The 19016-nt window shown below is 43.0% G+C and overlaps 1 protein-coding gene across 1 annotated transcript in view; it reads right to left on the reverse strand.

Annotated features, from left to right (window-relative positions):
• Positions 1-322: 322 nt before the first annotated feature.
• Positions 323-19016, reverse strand: part of LOC104078272 (zinc finger protein 423-like) — a 23921-nt gene continuing 5227 nt past the window's right edge. Inside the window, exon 3 of the mRNA XM_009579839.1 lies at positions 323-957. Coding sequence (XP_009578134.1) covers positions 928-957 — 30 coding nt within the window. The 3' untranslated portion in view covers positions 323-927. The remainder of the gene's footprint in view (positions 958-19016) is intronic.

Genomic DNA, 19016 nt, shown 5'->3' on the forward strand with positions numbered 1-19016 from the left:
TATAGACCAGGTCCCCTCCATTCTTGTTGACTTGAGTAAAAGTTAAGAGTATTATCAGCTAGCAACGCCTTTTCATGCCCAGATTCAATAGTAGATGTTCTTACCTCACCTCAACCTACCATGGGAGCCTGGGAGGTGCATCCAGGAGCGAGCACAACACTAGACGCAGGAATGTGGCTTTCGCTTTCTCCCAATCTTCCTTCCTCCTGGAGTGCAGAATGCGCTCTGCTGTCAGGTGAGCCATCGCTTTGTGACTTACACACATCAGCCGGCAGTGGTGATGCAGCGTGTACTGACAGACAGACAACTGCTGACGCTAAGCTCATGTATTCCCTTTATTGAACTGTACTAGTTATTGCAATCAGATTAAGTCACATTTATAAAGCAGACCATCCAGTTGCACTGAAACCGATTATATTCATTACATAGTTTTAATCACTGTCCGGTGAACTGGCAAATCCAATCAAAGCATTAGTCTTTAATTAAAAAATTAAAAAGAAATATTCAGACAATAGCCAAGCAATCACATCACAATGCACAGTTACCTAAAATTGCAATTAAAAAGCAGTTAACAAAAAAGAAAAAAATCACACCTAATCTTTAACTATCAATATAATACAAGAAGCAACAAAGGGCAACAGCATCAAAGCAGATTTATCTAACACTATAAATTCAGTCAGAAGCGGAAGCTCTAAAGTACACTAGCTGAAGCAGGACAATAAAAAATACTGAGCATGGAATACTTTTAATCTCTTCCATTAATATTCATTTCCAGCTGCTTATAATAGCAGCGCCTCATGGCCAAATCATTAGAGTTTTACATCTGGGTTGCAAATGACACTTTGATTGGATGTAATGTTCAAATGGTCCTCCCCACTGTGCCACCGTCAAGTCTTCTGCAGAGAGGTGTCCTGTAGTGCCAGTGGCTCACTGTGCGTGCTGGCTCAATGTGTGGTTCTGGAAAGACGAAAAAAGGAGACATGCATGAGGGGCAGAATAATAGAAAGCATGCCCATACCCTCCTACTCAGTACCATTTATGCAGAGCTCGACATAAAAGCTTCTCAATTATTACAAAACAAAATGCAATAAAGAAAAAGTACTCATAAGTAACAGCTGCCAATATGACACATTTGCTTTGTTCTGACAGATCTGTTAATGCTGGCATGAACTTAGAAAAAAAATGCTACAAGCCAAATACAGCCATGAGGGTTTCTTTCTTTTTTTTCCTTTCAATACATATAAAGAAAGTGGTAACACTTCATGGGCAAAAACTGCCTTTAGGGATTCCCTTAACTGTAACAATCAAAAAAAAAAAAAAAAAAAATCTGAATCGCGGGGGGAACCCTTGCCATATTTTACTCTTTTATTCTCACTAGTACCGGGTGCAAGTGCTGGCAGCAAGAGACACCAGATTGTGACACACACTTCTCAGTCCAAGAAATACTTCGGCAATAACAGCTGAACAGCCAGTTCAGGCACCAGGGTAATATACCCAGCAGAAAAAAGGCTGGACATGTAACCCAGAAGTTAAATCTCTTTAAAGAATAGACTTTGCTCTACACATTTCTTTCAGCAGTTTAGAGTCTTTTTTGTTCCCTTTTTTTCCTTTTGGTAGATTTGTAATAGCCTCATGTCATCACAGTATCTCGCATCAGAGGATGCTGCCCTGTCTTGCCATTTTGTGCAGGAGCCAATAAATCGTGAAGCCAACCTTGGAAGCGTATTTTTAGAGCAGTACCAATTCACCTACATTTTGTGTGCTGACTGAAACCCAGTCCTACATATAAGCTCAGCCTTATTTATGTGATTATTCAACTATTTGAGCAACTAGAAATGTGCTTCATCGTGAGCTTTTCTTGAGCTAGGTCCCCAGCATCCCCAAATATAAAAATTCATTTGCATTATTTCAAGCCTAGGCAATTTTACTAGTCTCCATCTGCCTAATAACAGAACTGGGCAAGTCTGCCAGCTTGAAGAATAAGTTTTTAAACACTAAATGAATTTTGAATCTAATTATTTATTTACAATGACGAAGCTTTAAAATAAAGTAAGATATTTTAACTTTTCATAAATCATCTGGTCCTTCTACACTATCCACAGTTACATCTTGATCAGGAAAAAGAATGATCCGCTGCTTTATCCAGAGGTGACATCTCCCTGATGAAAACTGTCTGTGGAAAGAGCTAATGGGCAGCCTGCGATGCACGGGGCCAGGCGGGCCGGCAGCGGTGACCCCATTTGCAGGCAGGAGCATTTCTGGACTGTGCACTCCCAAAAAGTGACCACCAGGTGTCAGAAGTGCTGCTGAGTTCCTAAATCATGGCAAAAGTTATCTGCGATATTGTGGCGGGCAGGCTGCGAGGAAACTCTGCACAATAACGGTCAGGCTTTAACGTGCCAGAAGGTTACAGAGGCGGCAGAAGCATCACAGCTGCCGCACACCCGCAAGGAGCCCTTGTGAAATTAAATACAATCTGACGAAATCGCAAAATAACTGGTCCTTGTTTAGCATAACACTAGTCCTCTGAACACACCCCAGTCTGTGACGCTAAATATTTCAGAATCAAAACCAAGAAGTACTGTGCAAAGAACTGGAAAGCTTATTGGGATAAAGCATTATACTCAAATAAAGTCAAGTGAATTGACAGCTGAACCTACTTTGCTTTTAGACAATTTAACATCACCAAACATAAAATCCAATGGCTTTTTACTTTGCTATACATGGAAATTTTCTTGGCCTTAAGAAGGAATGACCTTTGCAGTGCTGGATGTTATTCTCAAGTCGAATAATGACTTTATGGAAGAGGATGGATGGAGCCCTACAAACACAATGGCAGCACTGACAAGAAGCCTGTCCACTAAACCTAACTGGGAAAGCGTGAAAATGTAAAGAATACACAGGCGACTCTGTGCTCAGACACACTCCTTGGCATTTTAACAACGGCCATTTTTTGTGCACTTTATTACAGTTCTATTTTTAGGTCATCCTGAATATCAATTAAAAAAGTGAAAGGTTTACCATCTTCAAATCGAAAGAAGGGCTATTTGTGGTAGACAAATCCATACTTATTTAGGCAGTGTCATTTAAAAGATAATGCACAATCAGCACTAGATGCATGACGCACGGTCTACAGTCAGGGAACACGATTTCAAACTTGTGTGGCTGCTGCATTGATTACACCAGGCAGGTCAATAAAGGAATGGTATGTGGCTCTAAATCTGATAATGAAGCTTTCATTGTGAGCCCTCCTTCCTCAAACATAGGTTAGTAATATGTTCTGAACACTCCTAATACAATGAATATACTGGGTTTGTGAGCAGAGTTTACACAACGAAACAAACAGATTATACTCAAATGCTGCAGCCATTCAGAGCTGGGTCAAGTAGGAGCTGAGAAACTAGCTGTGCCATAGGGCTTATCAGCTAAAAAAAAAAAAAAACAAAACATTTTTCATATGGAAATCTTGATTTTCTCTTAACATCTTGGGAATGTAGCATTTATTCCCTTTGCATGCGTTACTGGCAATCAATATGCTGAGTAGTCCCCGGACCAAGCAGTTAATAAAATTTTATACAGGACCTCACAAACATATCTGTAATGCCTACGGACACAAGAGCCTGAATGCACCGAATCCTCCCCCTGCCTTTCAGAGAGCCGATGCTCTCAGAAAGCCACATGCACAAATGTGAAAGTCCTGCATGCCCAAGTGCTGGTGAACACCAGACCACCAGGTTCCTGCATGTGCAAATACTGCATAACCACCTCTGGTGTGTATTCAGAAGATCCATGAAAGCCTGTCCCTATCCTCTGCAACCAGTATGGGATTCTCACCTATTAAAATGTATTTCACATCACACAAACATGCTTTCCAAAAAAAGTCTGGCGACCTGTCTCCTATTACTAGCAACTGTCATATCTTATCTTCTTGCTTCTGCTCCCTCTGCCCCGTGCGTGTGCAGCTTATTGGAATTGTGCTTTGCAGATGTCAGAAAGCGTCTGAGACGTTCGGTGCTTATGTCTCTTCTCTCACAAGTCTGTTTTGCATATTTGACCTGTGCTTTATCAAGTAACTTTATTAGGCATCTCTGTGTGTGCCTACAGACAAAGAAACTTCCCCTGGCTGACCAGACTTTCAGAGCAATTGAAAAATAAGTAAATCCTGGCATTGAGAATGCCCTGTGCCTTAGCAGAAACAGCTTTCACCCCGATGCTACACTGGGCTGTTCCAGGCGGCAGAAGGAAACCATAAAGGCCAGAAGAGAGCGAGCATTTTTGAAACGTATGGTACTATGGGAACGCTTCTACACAAGTAGCCTAAGGAAACTTCACCCACCTTTCCAGCAGGAGGGTGGGCTGGCAGGAAACAGCTCGGGTGCGATTTTTCAACTCTAGAAGTTATAGTTAAAAAAAAAAAAAAACTTAATGGTGATTTCCAAAGGAAAATAGAGCAGCCACAAAAAAGACGCCTCTCCAGGCATGCTTGTGTGTGTGTTTGCACATGCCTACCTGCTCACAAGGCCATCCATACACGTATGCATTTGGGGGCTGGCAGGAGGCAGGACATAATTGGGAAGCTGTATAGTAAAAATGGTTCTTCACAGCTCCTGTTAGGCCCCCTGGTTTACGCATGGCTCACAGCTGATACCCCACTGAATACATCATTCTGAGACATTATTGCAGCTGGAAAACTCTACAGCAGCACTAAGTCACCTGTCAAGATCAAGTAAGTCACAGCTTATTTATAGGACAAGGTTGGAAAATTTCTTCTTTTCTTTTCTTAATAATCATGCAAAATGGATAGCAATTCCGTTAGCCACGTCAGTGGGAAAAATGCAACTACGCTGAGCCTTGGGGCTGTCGCAGCGTTTAAGTGGAATTTTCTACTGGCTGCACAATCCCCAAATGAACCATTTGTGGAAGTGTCTGTGACCAAGGAACTGGGCGACGGGTTTTGCAGGAAATAAAAAGATTTCAAAGAATGGTTGATTATTGTCTGTGTAGATACTGATTGCTCTCCAGATCTTCCCTGGGGACACCCCCTGCCTGCCCTCTGGATGTGGATCAAGCCATTTGTGCAGGACATCTACAATGAATATTTCTCTGTTTTTTCTACATGCATTATTATGAAAACACTGGCATGACAATCTCCATTTTTAGAGCACTGTGTCAAGAAGGAAAGCATCAGGCTTGAAAGATGGTAACTTACAGCAGTTCAAAGAACTCTTACAAGCTATATAAAGATTGAAAGAAAAAACACACACAAAAAAGCAGCACATGATGGAGCAAAGCTCCAAGCCAGGCAGTCAAGCTGGGAGTCTCCCACACTGCAACGATGTTCACTGCCAACAAGTCACAGGTGTACTACACAGGAGCAGGTGAAAAAAATAAAATGCAACTGCGAGGGGTGTGATAATGGTTTGGGGCCATAATACATCCCGTCTACAGTGCCATTGTGCATCTGTTACGTAGTTAGATATTTTGTACCAGCCATTTAGAAGTATACTGTCTAGGTGCGTGAGCATATACACCTAAAAGACCATATGTTATACAGAGGTTAAGAAATGGCACAACAACGCTGGTGATGCCCACCACCCTCAAGTGAAATTCATAAGCCTTCTGCAGTGTTACATAGAGGTTGGGACTCTGATGAAAGGTTATAAAGCCTCTCTCTCCCCTTCCAAATCCCATTAAAATGAACAGAAACCATTCCTCAAATCATTTCACTAGGAATTACAGAGATAATAGCTTCATGCGACAAACAGCCAACGTGAAACTTAACTGGTGATTAGCCATCGGGTGGCCCGTGCCCATGAGCAGGCCAGGTGTCTGGGAGCGGACGCACACAGCACCTACTGCCCACACGTGGCTTCTCCGGAGCCGGCTGCTCAGCTCATGCCTCCCTGGCTGGGCCCACGGCTCGGTGCCAGGGGACGCCGGGGTTGCTGTGGTTCTGCAAAACCACCCGGACTGCAACCACCGCCCCTAGACTGGAAACACCGACCCTGGGGGTGATGCATGAACACAGCTGCCTGGTCGTCTGACATGGAGGGTCATCTCTATTAATCCCTGTATTTTTCCCAACATGCAGGGGGTCCACCAGACCCAGGCGAGAGCTCAGGTGGTTTCTCTCCCTGCCTCTCCCCACCTCCCTGTCCAGGTTTCCAGCACCCCTTCAGGCACCATCCGGCTCCAAGCCCAGGGATCAGGGTCTTGGCTGGGGGCTCCCTGGGGCTGTGCCCCCCCTTCCCCATTCTCTCTCCTTTGCCCCTTATGGAGTGGGGCTGGGGGAACAAGAGAAGCGATCCCTCCGTTGACTGTCAACACCCGCAGCTTGCCAGACAAAAACTAAATCTCAGATTCAGGTGTTGACTTGAAGCAAAGGTTCAATTCTCACATTTGAACATATATATATAAAAAGACAAAACAAAACCTGCAAACTGCTACAAACAGAAGTAGCAGAAGTACAAACAAAATACCATCTGCAGCATTCTTTTTTCAAACAATGTTTTGCATCTTTTGAATTCAAACTGGTCCAAAAATCTCTCAGCCATTATTCCTCATTATATACCCATAAGCACACACACGTATGTGCACAGGTACTATTTCCCTCCAACAGCAATCCATAAAGATGATAATCTTCATGCCTTGACTTTATAAAGGGATTACTTTACGCAGAGGACACAAGATGACCCTTGCTTTAGCCATTGGAGATTATGCTCTCTACAGAAAGCTGTGAGCCTTAAATTGGTGCTGCTCTAATCCTAAACTGGAGAGGCATTCAAGGGATGCCATGACCCAGAAGAGCAAGAGGGAAAAACCTAAATTTTTAAAAAAAAAAAAGCATACAGAAGGAGAGGGGGGGAAAACCGGAGAGAGCAAGGGAGAAAAGGAGAGCAAGCTTGCTTTACAGGATAAACCTATTTATTTTTAATTTCTGGTTGCTACGTTCCCTTTACTATCAGACTCTAAAGAAAAATCACCTTTGCACTCCCTTGCAGTTTGTATGTGCTTATTTTTAGAACTGTTTGACAATTATCCAAGGGTCTAAGACTAACAGATGGCCTGTCTTAAAGCCTCATATGTTCACTAGTTTGCACTTCTGACAAACAGTAAATGTACTCAAGAGTGTGCCATAAACAGGGCTGAATGAATACTCAGAACACAATTTAGTTAATACACTTCATTAAAACTGATAGTGGTAACCAATGTTTCCCATAAAACCAGGTGTTAATTCCCCTTCCAGTTGTTTCAGGTAACTCTTACCCAGTGACATTTATATGTTTAGATCCTAGTTTTTCAGGAAACAGTATTACTATTTTCCTTTCCCCTGGTATTTCACCCACTACATAAAATGCTTGTAACAAGTGAACTCCAAGTTATCATGGTACTCAACAAAAAAAAAATTGTCAGACGAGACAGGTTCACATGTCCCTTCTTTATTTGAAGAATCCCTTGAAATGGAGGTAGAGGCAAACGAAAGGTGGCACATCCTTTGTGAAAGGAAACGGCTGCCTGTGTTACTGCTTCCTTCATCTCTGAGCATCTGACTTGCCATGCGTCAGTCAGTCCCCGTGTCAGCACGTTTGGAGATGGCACTTCAACAAATGCAGTTAGGAAGCTGTCCTTTACAAGTTATTGAACCAAGAAAAAAAAAAAAAAAATCACTTCGAGTGTCTAAGAAAATACGCCTGGAGGTTTGGTGTCAGCTGACAAGCGAAGTTGCCCGTTTCCAATGAAAACATCTGCATCTGAGTTACTCTGACGCTTGCACATGCTTGATTACTCCGGGGCCAAACGCACCTTTCACTGGTACTGGGACACAGAAATACTCGTCTGTGCCAGGGCAGAGCTGGCCCTGGCACCCCCGGGGTTTCTGTACCCGCTGGGGAGGTTGAGCAGCCCCCCTCGGTGCCTGCTCACCCGGGGGACGCCCCAAGCCGCCCCGGGAAACCTGCCCGGCTCCTCCGGCGACCAGGACCTGGCACTTGTCTGGAGTCTATGGGAAGATTCAGAACTTGTAAAGTATTTACAGGGAAAAAAAGCCACTCCACACGTGACCGACTAAATGCTTTTTTTTTTAATGAATCTTTTTCTGTGGCTGGCATGTTTCTATACTGAAATGCAACTGCCCAGGCGTTGGTCTGTAAGACCCAGGCAGACCCAGAAGCACCCCCCGCCCCCGCCGCCTGCCTTTGTTCTGCACCCCGGGGGCTGTGCGCTCTGCCTCCGTGCTGCGTCGTCCCAACAATACACTTGCTTGGTTTTATCTCTGTACTTACACCACTTCTGTTAATTTTAATGTGTTCTTGAATTTTCGTAGGCATTTCGGTGTTATTCTGGGTTTGAAAAATTACCTTTTTATACAATACTTTTCTTAGAGTTTTTTTTCCCAGCGCCAATCTTTTCTCACACCAGCTAAGGATTTTTTAGATGATTTATGAATTTAATTTCTCTTTTAATTCAGGTTGTTTAGTCCTAATCAGACTTTGACAACTCACCTACCATGCTCTTTCCACTTGAGACTAATAATTCTGTATCATCAGTCTTCTAGACCTGCCATCTCTTTCTATTCTTCTCTAAAAACTCGGAATAAGCCAAGGTGAGCCTATTACAAGTGAACTCCAAATGCGAGCCTAGGCCTGGCATAGCCTCTCATATTCAATTAAATGCCTCACCGAAAAGTCTATACGCTTCTTCCAAAAACACTAGGTAAAATGCTGAAGCACAAAAGCAAACTAAAGCCTTTGGGAAAATCTCCTTACCACAGCACTTTGGAAATAAAAACCACAGGAGAATACATTACTAAGAGATAACCAGAGTCTTCTGTTAGAGAAACTAGCCGTAAACACACCATGATTCACTGAGGCACCCAATGAAACCAGGGAGCTAATAATACCTGTCCCGAGGGACTGCACGCTCCTGAGAATTTCACTCAGAAATGCAAATTTATCAGCGTCCTTGTGACTTGTAGTCTACAGTATGCCATGTGCAAGATCAAAATAAGCTGAGGGAAGAACCTTACACTTCCTAAATGTAAAGGGAGAGGGACAAATTTAATTACTGTTGCCAGAAGTGCATAACACGAGAATATTTTTAGAATTCGTCCACTCCTCCCCTCAGCCCCACCGTTTCTCCCTGACTGGATCCCAGAGCCGTTGCTGATCCCGAGAGCAGAAAAGGGCTTGCAGGATCCCAGCACGCTGCTCTGCCGACAACACTTGGTGCTTTAACCTCGGCTTGGTCAGCCCATGTTTTTCTGGGGTGCTGGTCCCGCAGGTCACCCACTCGCTGTGCAGCAGCACGCACGCCCTTCGCCCAACTTTGAAGTAACCTTCCAAAGCTGTCCTAATGAGTGCAAACACCTCACTTCCAGACCGTTTTCAAATCTAAGCCTAATCGGAGAAAGCATCTACTGCGCACAGGTACGCTCCTTTGCCTGTGCTACACCAAAGACTTCAATGCACAATCCAGTGCTGACCTGTTGTTATCTACTTATGGGTCCTATTCAGGGAAGCAATGTGTTTCAAAATCATTTGCAAGAGGAAAAACATTTTCCAAGAATCCTTCTTAGGTATTCCTCTCAAAAACATGATTTGTTGATTTATTTGAAGTCTATCTGAAGCATATCTTGTTAATCCCTTCTCGATCTAAGGTAAATCACATTGCAGAAGCCAGTTAATTGTTCATTTCTGTGAGGGCTAGCATCATCATTATGGGACCCTTTGTGACTCTTCTATAAACACGAAATAATTTCCTGATTTGGTCTTTATTATAGGACCAGGACAGCATCCTCTCATACTCTTTTTCTCAAAAAATACTTAGAACAAAAGGGAAATACTTTACATAGTACCTTTAGCAGTCACCAGTCAAAATGCATAGTCAAAAGCTTCCAGTGACCGTTTCCATGGGAATATAACCCAAAAAAACCCAGGAAATTCAAAGTTGAACCTAAAACTGGCTCCTTGACTTGTCCTGCTGTTCTGCGGTATGGCAAGGGTCACTGAACACCATCTGATTTTTTGTAGCTTTTTTCCTGCACCAGTTAGATATTCCTGGTGCTAAGGACCAAGTATAAAACAGTCTCAGCCTTAACTGTGAATTTTAATGCAAACATTAACAGGGGCACATCTTGCACTCTTCATTTAGGCAACATCCTCCACTGAATGATGGGAGTTGCAGCTGAACCGAGTTCCTTGGACCAAATAAGCAAGTGCGGACAGCCGGACTTCACGCGAGCCGTGCCTGCCGCAGCTAGGCCACAGCACGTCACAGCCCTTCTATTGGTACTTCTTTTAAAAAGCAGCAGCTAAAGTAGAATTCCCTCTAACGGAATACTGATCCGACAAATTATATTGCCTTGTGTCATGGATACATTTTTCTTAGAGGTAGATAAATATTCCTGTCAGGTGGTGCCCACATACTGCTCGGGCTGACAAAATGGCTGGTCAGTGACCTGTTGCCTTGAATGCAATGGCCATTATTGCTGGTTTCCAATTTCAAAAGGGGCATAAAAATCCTCCAATGCAAGTCTCTCTGCTATAAAATAGCAAGGCCACAGTTTATAGAAGTACTTTACATGCCTCCCCATTAGTGTACATGCCACCAGCAGAGCAGAAATCTGCAGACAGGATTGTGCTCAGCCCACTGCCCACTGCCTTGAGGAATTAACCCCAGAGGAGCTAGCAGTGCAAAAGGGTCAGGCAGGATTTGCTCCCGTAAGTAAAAGAGGGGCCAAAATATCACCAACATGAGCCATCTCCTCCAAGACATCACAACACAAAATAGCGAGGCAACGTCACTGTGGTATGCGTGTGAAACAACTGTAACTGTTAAAAAATGGGATTTTCAGTGCTACTCCATTACAACAGTGTCACTGGCCTTAGGAAAATCTGACTTCTAAGCAGAAAGATGCTACATTTTAAACAATCGTGATTTCATGCAAAGACTAAAAGCGTGTGTCGGCCCCAAAGGAGGGCGAATTTTTCAGAAGTAAATATGTTCTAAACCTCCTCTCTACTCCTTTTGGAGACACAGTAATGTAATGCACCGATGACAGATACGCTATACACAGTCAAAACTCAATGCCCATGGCAATTTATTCAGCTTTAACTGTGCAACAGAAACAAATGAGGAGGCTCGCTGGCCAGGCAGGACTCTCCCCCAGGGCTGGCGCAGTGCGGGCAGCACTTTGGCTGTTTCTGCATGGTGCAAAGCCGGAGCAATTTGGTTCTGCGGATGTGCTCTGCACAGAGGCGACCTGGGGGTGTCTGTACTGCCTGCCCAGGACACGGCAGAGAAGACACATGAGACGCTCTGCAGAGAATCAGCTCAAGCACGGCTAAGTTGATAAGCTCAGGACGGCTGCTGCCAAATCTGGGCTGGCTCATGCGGAGTTGGGGTGACGGAGCCTCACTGAACCCAAGCTGACCTTACACAAAGCTGTGAGCTGTCTCTGCACTGATCCCATCAGCATATACAGTCTTATCTCTATCATCTAGATTTTTCCAACAAAGCCCCATCACCTCATTAAGGTTGCACACTTTAGTATATTGCAAGTTATTCTACTAACATGAAACGTGAAGAAAGAAGACAGCATTAGCAATCCATCCATTAGCATTTACGGCACGTCGGGTCACTGCATGTGTGCACCCCACCCATGCATCAAACATTCCCGTCCCATTTTCATTTAACATAAGCAGAAATTGCAGAAAAGGCACAATCTGGAAACAAGCTGTATTCTAAATTATTTTACCTTTCTTCCTTTCCCCTCTGGTCAAAGGGAGATATAAAACTACTCTCAAAATACGATGTTAAAGCAGAGTATTAATTACACAAACATTACTATATGACTGAATATACTTCTCTGAAAGCAACTTCAGAAAGAGCAACCAGCAAGGCTGCTCCAGGGCTGCTTTCAGGTCCCTGAAAGTAGGCTGGGCTAAAAATACCGACAACCTTCCCGACAAGAGCACGGAGCTGCAGGCAATGACAGCCCTATACACAAGCCCAGCTGCAGAAAAGCAAGTTACCGACTGACTTTCTAACTATTCCTTCTCCTTTTGTTCTTATCAGGCCCCATTTTCTCCTGACTACTCATCACGCTTGCTCCACGTATCCGACCTTGCAGAGCAATGAGAACAGGTAAGGCAATGAAGAATTAGCAGGAGTCTCTCTCGTGCTCTTTAAAATCACCCTGGGAAAACTGGCCCTCGGGACTGGGCCACAGGGCAGGACCCCCGTCCTCAGCTCGCTCCAGCAGCTGGAACTGCTGCTCCCGCTGCCTTTCACTGGCTGAGAAGATAAACCCTAGGATTACACCCTAAATCTCTTACTCAGCAAATCGGAGGTACACCCAAGGCCTTTTAAATTTCTTCATGAGACTATTTTTCAAATTCCTTCTAGCAGTAAAAGTGATGGGGGCTCCACCAGCACCACAGCAGTAGGCAACAGCAGTACAGTAACACTCCAGGATTTCCTGTCTGGAATTTAGGCTTCACGTCTGAAATACAACATACACACAACATTTGTACAACCGAGGAAACACAAGACGCTTGCCATACATTTATTATCTTCCTGGGGAAATGATATAGAGGACAAAAGAGACTATATTTACTCCCTCCCCAGCTGCTTTTACAATCTAATAATTTATTTCTCCTAGACATAAATTTCAGATTTAAACGAAATCCCCGAAACCTAAAGATGCCACATGGTAGAGGCTAGGGCAGTATTTCTTTCTATTTTGGAGATGGAGTGCTTAATGCATTGCTCTGTTAACCAGTAGCCTTAAATTTCGGGGGGAAAGAAGAGACAAGCAATTAGACTGTGGCAGACCCTAGATGCAAATACAGGCGACTGTGATTACTACCTTCATACACAGAGTTAAAAATATCTGGTTATTGAAAATGATTTTCTCAGTCCATGGGGGTTTATCTAGGTTTAGGCTGAGATGTTTATTTTTTCTGCAGCAGCCATACTAGGGGATTCTTTTACAACATTTTCCTTACACAGTAGCTATATATCATTCACATTTCTGAAAACTGAGGCGCTTTCTATGGTGTAAGAAATCTCCGCAATTAGAAACAACCACATCCTCTTTCAGAGAAACAAAACAAATAAAATATATCTCCAAACCCTTCTAGTCAGCAGCTAAGATAGCAGTGCTCTTAAGGCAAATGTAAAAATCCAGGGTATAAATTCATGTTAACTGTTACAAATATATCCATCTGTTCACAGACTAACTAGTGACTGAAACTGATGAATCCACTGAAATGTAATTTTCGAGCCCACTAGCGTCTGTTCTCTTCTAGTAATAAAGTAAATGCTTTTCAATAACTGTGCTGCTTTTGAATGCCAATTTCCATTTAAGTAGGTTCGGCTTCTCTCTCAAAAAAAAAAAAATTAAAATAGCAAATGCCTTTTCTTTCCAAAGGTCAAACTAAGCTTTTAAAGAACAAGCAACATTTCAGCAAGGCAGAGAGGACAAAACTCCAATCAGATAAATGGGCTGTGTAATGACTGAGAACCATGGCTGCCTCAGGTTTTCTGAATGGGCTGTAGGATAGAATTGGCACAAACAGTCTGATGTTAAGGCTTATATCTCTTTTACTGCAGACAAGAAATTCACTAAAATATATAAATAATGAATGTGGCTGGGGATCTCTGCTGGTACTACTGCTGGTTCTGCAAGATGCAGGAGCAGAAATATACACTGCTCCATGTTTTTGTTATTAGTGAATCCTTGTTCTCCAACAATAAACACAGAATATTTTATCTGAAATGGCTTCTGCAGCACATACAATATAAGTTTCAGCTCTCTAAAAGTGCCAGCAAATTGCAGAAAGATAAGTTACAAAGACGTACCTAATTTGCTGTGATGAATTGTGTGCATGCTTCAGTGATCAAAACTGCAGCTGAGACCTATTATATTTAATGATCTAGACATTTCTTGTGAAAACACTCAGGCATATACTGTTATGTCTGGACAAGCATCCCCGTTTTGCTCTAGCAGCAAGCAAATGAAGAGACTGAACATTTAAAAGGATGCTGTACACCACCTTCAATGAGCTCTTTAAAACAGAGGCTGATCAAGCTCCACTATTTTCCTTAAATAATGTTTACGCTCTGCCCTTTCCAGTGCAGCATCCCTCTTCCTGTGAAAACTGAAGTCAGTTCCTTTGGATGCTAGCGACACTTACAGGAGGAAACGGAGCTAATCGGTGCTCAGACCTCAACCTACGTTCCACAGCAGCTACGACAGCAGAAGAAAATCAAAGGGGCTGTATTAGAGATCTCTTCCCACCAGCAAAGAAAAATTGTGACAAGACTTTCTGGAGAGAAAACAGAACAAAAAATTTTTTATTCACCTACATATTACAAAAATGTTCTGTTTCTAGTTTAAGGACTATGTCCTGCTTAGAAAGGCACGTGCTACCAAGCCCGGTAGGGCCGAGCAGTGGTGCCTGGATCTGCTGTCCCTGAGGACACCGTCCCCGCACAGCCAGCTGTGCCGGTGGCCCCGCTGGCAGACCTGCAGCTCACAGCCCCTTTGCTCTGTGGCTCTAAGCAAAGAGGCTTCTTACCCCCTTCCTGTGGGGACAGGAGTTTCATGTTGTGAACATACGAAGGACTTCTGAAGAAAAGCTGCTCTGAGGCTTCCAGGGCTTTACGTCTGGCTCCTCCAAAATTTTCCTGCATGGATCTGGATATATTGTTTAACCTCTGCCTTTCCAAATTCGTAAAACAGGAAAAAACAACCTCAGAAAAAGCGCTGGTAAGCTTAATTCATTCACGGTTATAAAAACAACAGAGATCTGCAGAGAGAGGCCATACAGAATATTCTTGCTACCACACATTCAAGAGCTCATTTTCTCCCTCCCTACTCAGTTTGAACCTCTTTCTATCATTCATTCTTCAACAAAACAGAGCAAAACACAAACATGCATTTGACACCAGAAATAAGGATTTCAAAGTGCTATTTCATTCATCTGAGGAGCTGCTAAATACTATCACAGTAGTAATTTGTGATAGTGTGGTAAAGAATGAAGAAAAGGTATTTGTTAATTGTTGACATAACAAAATTAATTTTCCATCCCTAAACTTTTTCTCATGTCTCCTGTGAGCTCTGATGCAATGTTACTGACTGGCACTGCTGAAATGCCAACTTGCATTTCTCATCCTTAATTTCTCTCTAAATGTCATTAGTAATTGTTATTGCCAGACCAGAGAGTGCAATCTGGTCTTTCCGAAAAAAATCCATTTCTCATTTCTTCTCCTGTGCTTCCTCCTTTTGGTCAAGGATGGATGTTTAACATGGCCCATGTGCTCTGTTTCCAAGAAGATGGAAATGTATTAATATATCGGGAAGTAAAACATTCCTCCTGGATCTTTATGAATACCAAATTGTATATTCAGAAAAGTCTTTAAGGCACACCTTTCAAGAACACTAGCAAGACTTAATTGAATAAACCTAACAAGTAGGGGAAGGAAACCCTTTAATCTGTGACTCGTCTCTGGATGCTTCCATGAATTACTCTTTTTGGTGGGCAACAATGTTGTCAAATATAAAAGCATATTATACGATTTTTCTCTCTTTCTGTCACATGGAAAACAAACCTCTTGTGTAGGTTTGTTTTACCAGATGTGTAAACTGGTCTAGCTTCGGTCTGGATTAACGTATCATCCTCATTTACCCACGCAAGTAAAAATGGTTTCCACCACTAAGAGGGGAGGTGAGCTTAGACATCTGTCTAAGGAAAGGAAAACCTGTAAGTGTAAAAGATTGGTTCCTTGCACATCATTATATTGTGCCAGCGATTTGTATCGTTATGTGCATATCCTACAAAATTTGGTCTCCAGTACTTAGAGGCAAGTAGTACCTTGGCACGTCGAGTCAATTTTAGGAGGGACTCTGTGTGTCATGAGAGACCTTTAACTGGGCTCCCCATAATCAGCACATCTTACATTTGTGTGTCTGCATTATGTTTTGTAATGTATATAAAGTAATTAGTTCAAAGCTAGGCTGCATTCCCATATCCATTAACTAAAGGCATCTTATCTCAGAATAAATAGACATTTGGACATTTCCAGCCAGGAATTGTGCTTTCAATAAACACAATTGATGCATATACATTGTCTCTTGGCGGCTTACACTCCTGCCCATCTGTTGGGATGGCATGGTGCCTACACAAAAGTTGGTTGGACCCTTGCCCTAGGGCATAGATGACAGGCAACGACGGGTTTAGCTGGGCAGCCTGAGCACCGGATCCAAGTGCCATCTCTGCTGTAGGAAGCCCCTTCTGTGTGCCAGCGCTGCCACATTGGAACGACATGCCTCCTTACACTTGATCACACATGTTGACACTTGGGTGCGCTTAAGTGCATTAATGACTGAAACGATGCCTTTCACCTGGCTCCCTTCTTTTTTCCCCCGATCTGCATCACTGCTGGCTTTTCTGCACATGTTAATGCGAAGTTGTGTACACTTTGTTAGCCAGGGCCAGCCACAGAACGGCGTTAATGGTGTAAGAAATGAAGGAGGGTTTTTTCTTATGGGACATGCTACTCCAGTGCCAGACACTTCCAAGCTTCATCTCAGGTGAGTCTTTGCAGACTTGAGAGATCTTTCTGCGTCTCACTGAAGAGACCTCAGGGATGATAAAAATGCAGCAATATATTGATCAGAATCATCTTTCCAAATAAAGAAATGCTACACCTTGTCACTACGTCAAACACAGGGCAATTCAAGATTTCTGCACCATCCTCTGTTTCAACAGAATTGGCCACACAAAGAGGCCATGCGGTCTGGGTTGCGTGGCTGTTCCAACAGCATGCCCAGTCCCAGACGCAGGAAACACCACCTCACTTTGTGCTAGGGAAGAAGGTGCCGACAAATCACACAGGTGCATGAGCATGAACAGCCCTTGCTCTTACATTCAGCATTAACCTCTGTGGACGTCAGGCCCAGGAAACCTCAGCATCACCTGCGCAGAACCTCAACCGCAGCTGCCGCAGAGCCCAGTGACAGCCCCACATAGTCTGCGATGGCATTTTTTAGCTTTGGTCCTTATGAGAGCCTGTTCCTAACCCCAAATTTTTAAACAGCCATATATTCCTCCTCCACTGAATTCAAACATACGTATTGAAAACCAGAGACCTAATAGGTAAAATTCTTCCCTACTGTGACAATAGATCAGAGATAAAACTTACGGTTTTGCAGTCCATAAAGAACATTCAGGCAGACAGACTCAACATGATGGGTATGTGCCTACAGCACTTTTAATTTTTAATTATTGTTAGTTATAATTATCTGACTGCGTCTGAATGAAACCCAGCAATATGGCTGGAATAGATTTTGGTATTCTTGTAATTTATTAGCTTTGTAACTACTAATAATTAAAATTTAACAATACTCCAAGCACCATAGCAACATTTTTTAAGAAACACTAGCCAAATCTGCTAGGATAACTGACTAGGTAATTTTCAGGATTTTAAAGGAGGACTAACATTTAAAAAAAAAAAAAAAAAGGGGGGGAAAGAGAGATAACAGACTCTTAAGAGCCTATCAACAACCAAAATGCAAAGATATAAATTCTGTTTAAAAGAAAAAATGGATTTTACTTGCAGAAAATTAATACTACATATAATTTTGTGGGTGCTTCATATGAAAGTTAGAAAGAGCTTGTGGTTTGTTTCCAGCAAGAAGCTCCTGGTGTTTAACATCTAAGTCACACGTAAGTTCTGAAATACAGCAAAAGTTATGTTAAGTGAAAGTACTGCCTTGAGATAGAGCCACATTTCAGGTCCCATTTGTCCTGCCATCCACACACTCCCCCAGGGAAAAATATTTTCTGCAACTTCATCAACATACCATAGATTTGCTTTTCTCTCACTGACCGTATGGACACTGGAGCCCAGAAGCACTGAGGTATTTCAGACTGTTACAAGCACATATGGCTGTTTGGAAGAAAAATTTTACTCCTATTTAAGCAAGCTTTCTTGTACCCCCAGGAAGTAGGTACAGCCCATTTTTCAAGTAGGAGCTGGAGACATTAACCACTGAAAGATTTTGAATAGCTGGCTACAGACCTGAAATTGCTTAAGTCTTTCTTCAGTGCTCTGACCATCGATGGTAAACTGAGCCCTTAGCTGTAGCCCTGTAGACTCTCCTGGGCGCAGGTGGGTCACGTACAAGCCAAGAGGCTCTTGTTCTCCCCACGTGCTTCAGGGGACACTGTTGTACCCAGATGGCCCCAACTGCCTGGCATAAGCAGTTGGAGATGTTGCTCCTCATTGCCCCACTCCCAGGGAAGCCACCACAGGTATAGAGCAGCATCTTAACATCCCCCATCGGGCCACATCAGATGATGTGGTGGCTCGCTGCAGTGCCCCACTCGCCTGGGCAGGATGCAGCCCTCTATAGGAGACACCTCTAACATCGAGCTGATATTAAAAGCAGACTTAAAAAACAGAAAACCTGCTTAGGGCTTGATCTGCTGTAATCAGCGGAAAGAATCCCAAGGACTTTGATGTGGACCAAATCAAGCCTCTGGAGGACGTTCATGGTAAATCATTATTAATATAATGAGTGCAATTTCTGTGCAGCAGCTCATGCCTGTTTATGGATATATGAAAATTGCCAGCTTTTCACATAAAATGAAATGAGGAGGGAGACAGACCACAGTGTTAGCCAATGAGCCATAGTAGCCACTCTCCTTTTGATATGTGTACGTTTAAAGAAACTGGGCACTTAAAATGACAGCAAATTCCTCTGGTGAAGCTCCCTTAATTTAGTGGTTTGACATATCTCCAAATCTGAACAGGAAAGAAAGCCCTTTATTCATAGCAGGCAATAAAACACCTGAACACCTGTGCTAGGAAAGACCTGGCAGGTACCCTGCTCCCTTGGTACCTGGATTATTTGCGCATTGTTTATTATATCCCTTGCCTTAGTTTTCATCAATTGTAATCATTTAGGAGGAAATGGTATGATTAACAGTACACAAGCAAACAGCAGG

The sequence above is a fragment of the Fulmarus glacialis genome, unplaced genomic scaffold (genome assembly GCF_000690835.1).
Source record: "Fulmarus glacialis isolate BGI_N327 unplaced genomic scaffold, ASM69083v1 scaffold30360, whole genome shotgun sequence".
In the NCBI taxonomy this organism is placed as follows: Eukaryota; Metazoa; Chordata; class Aves; order Procellariiformes; family Procellariidae; genus Fulmarus; species Fulmarus glacialis.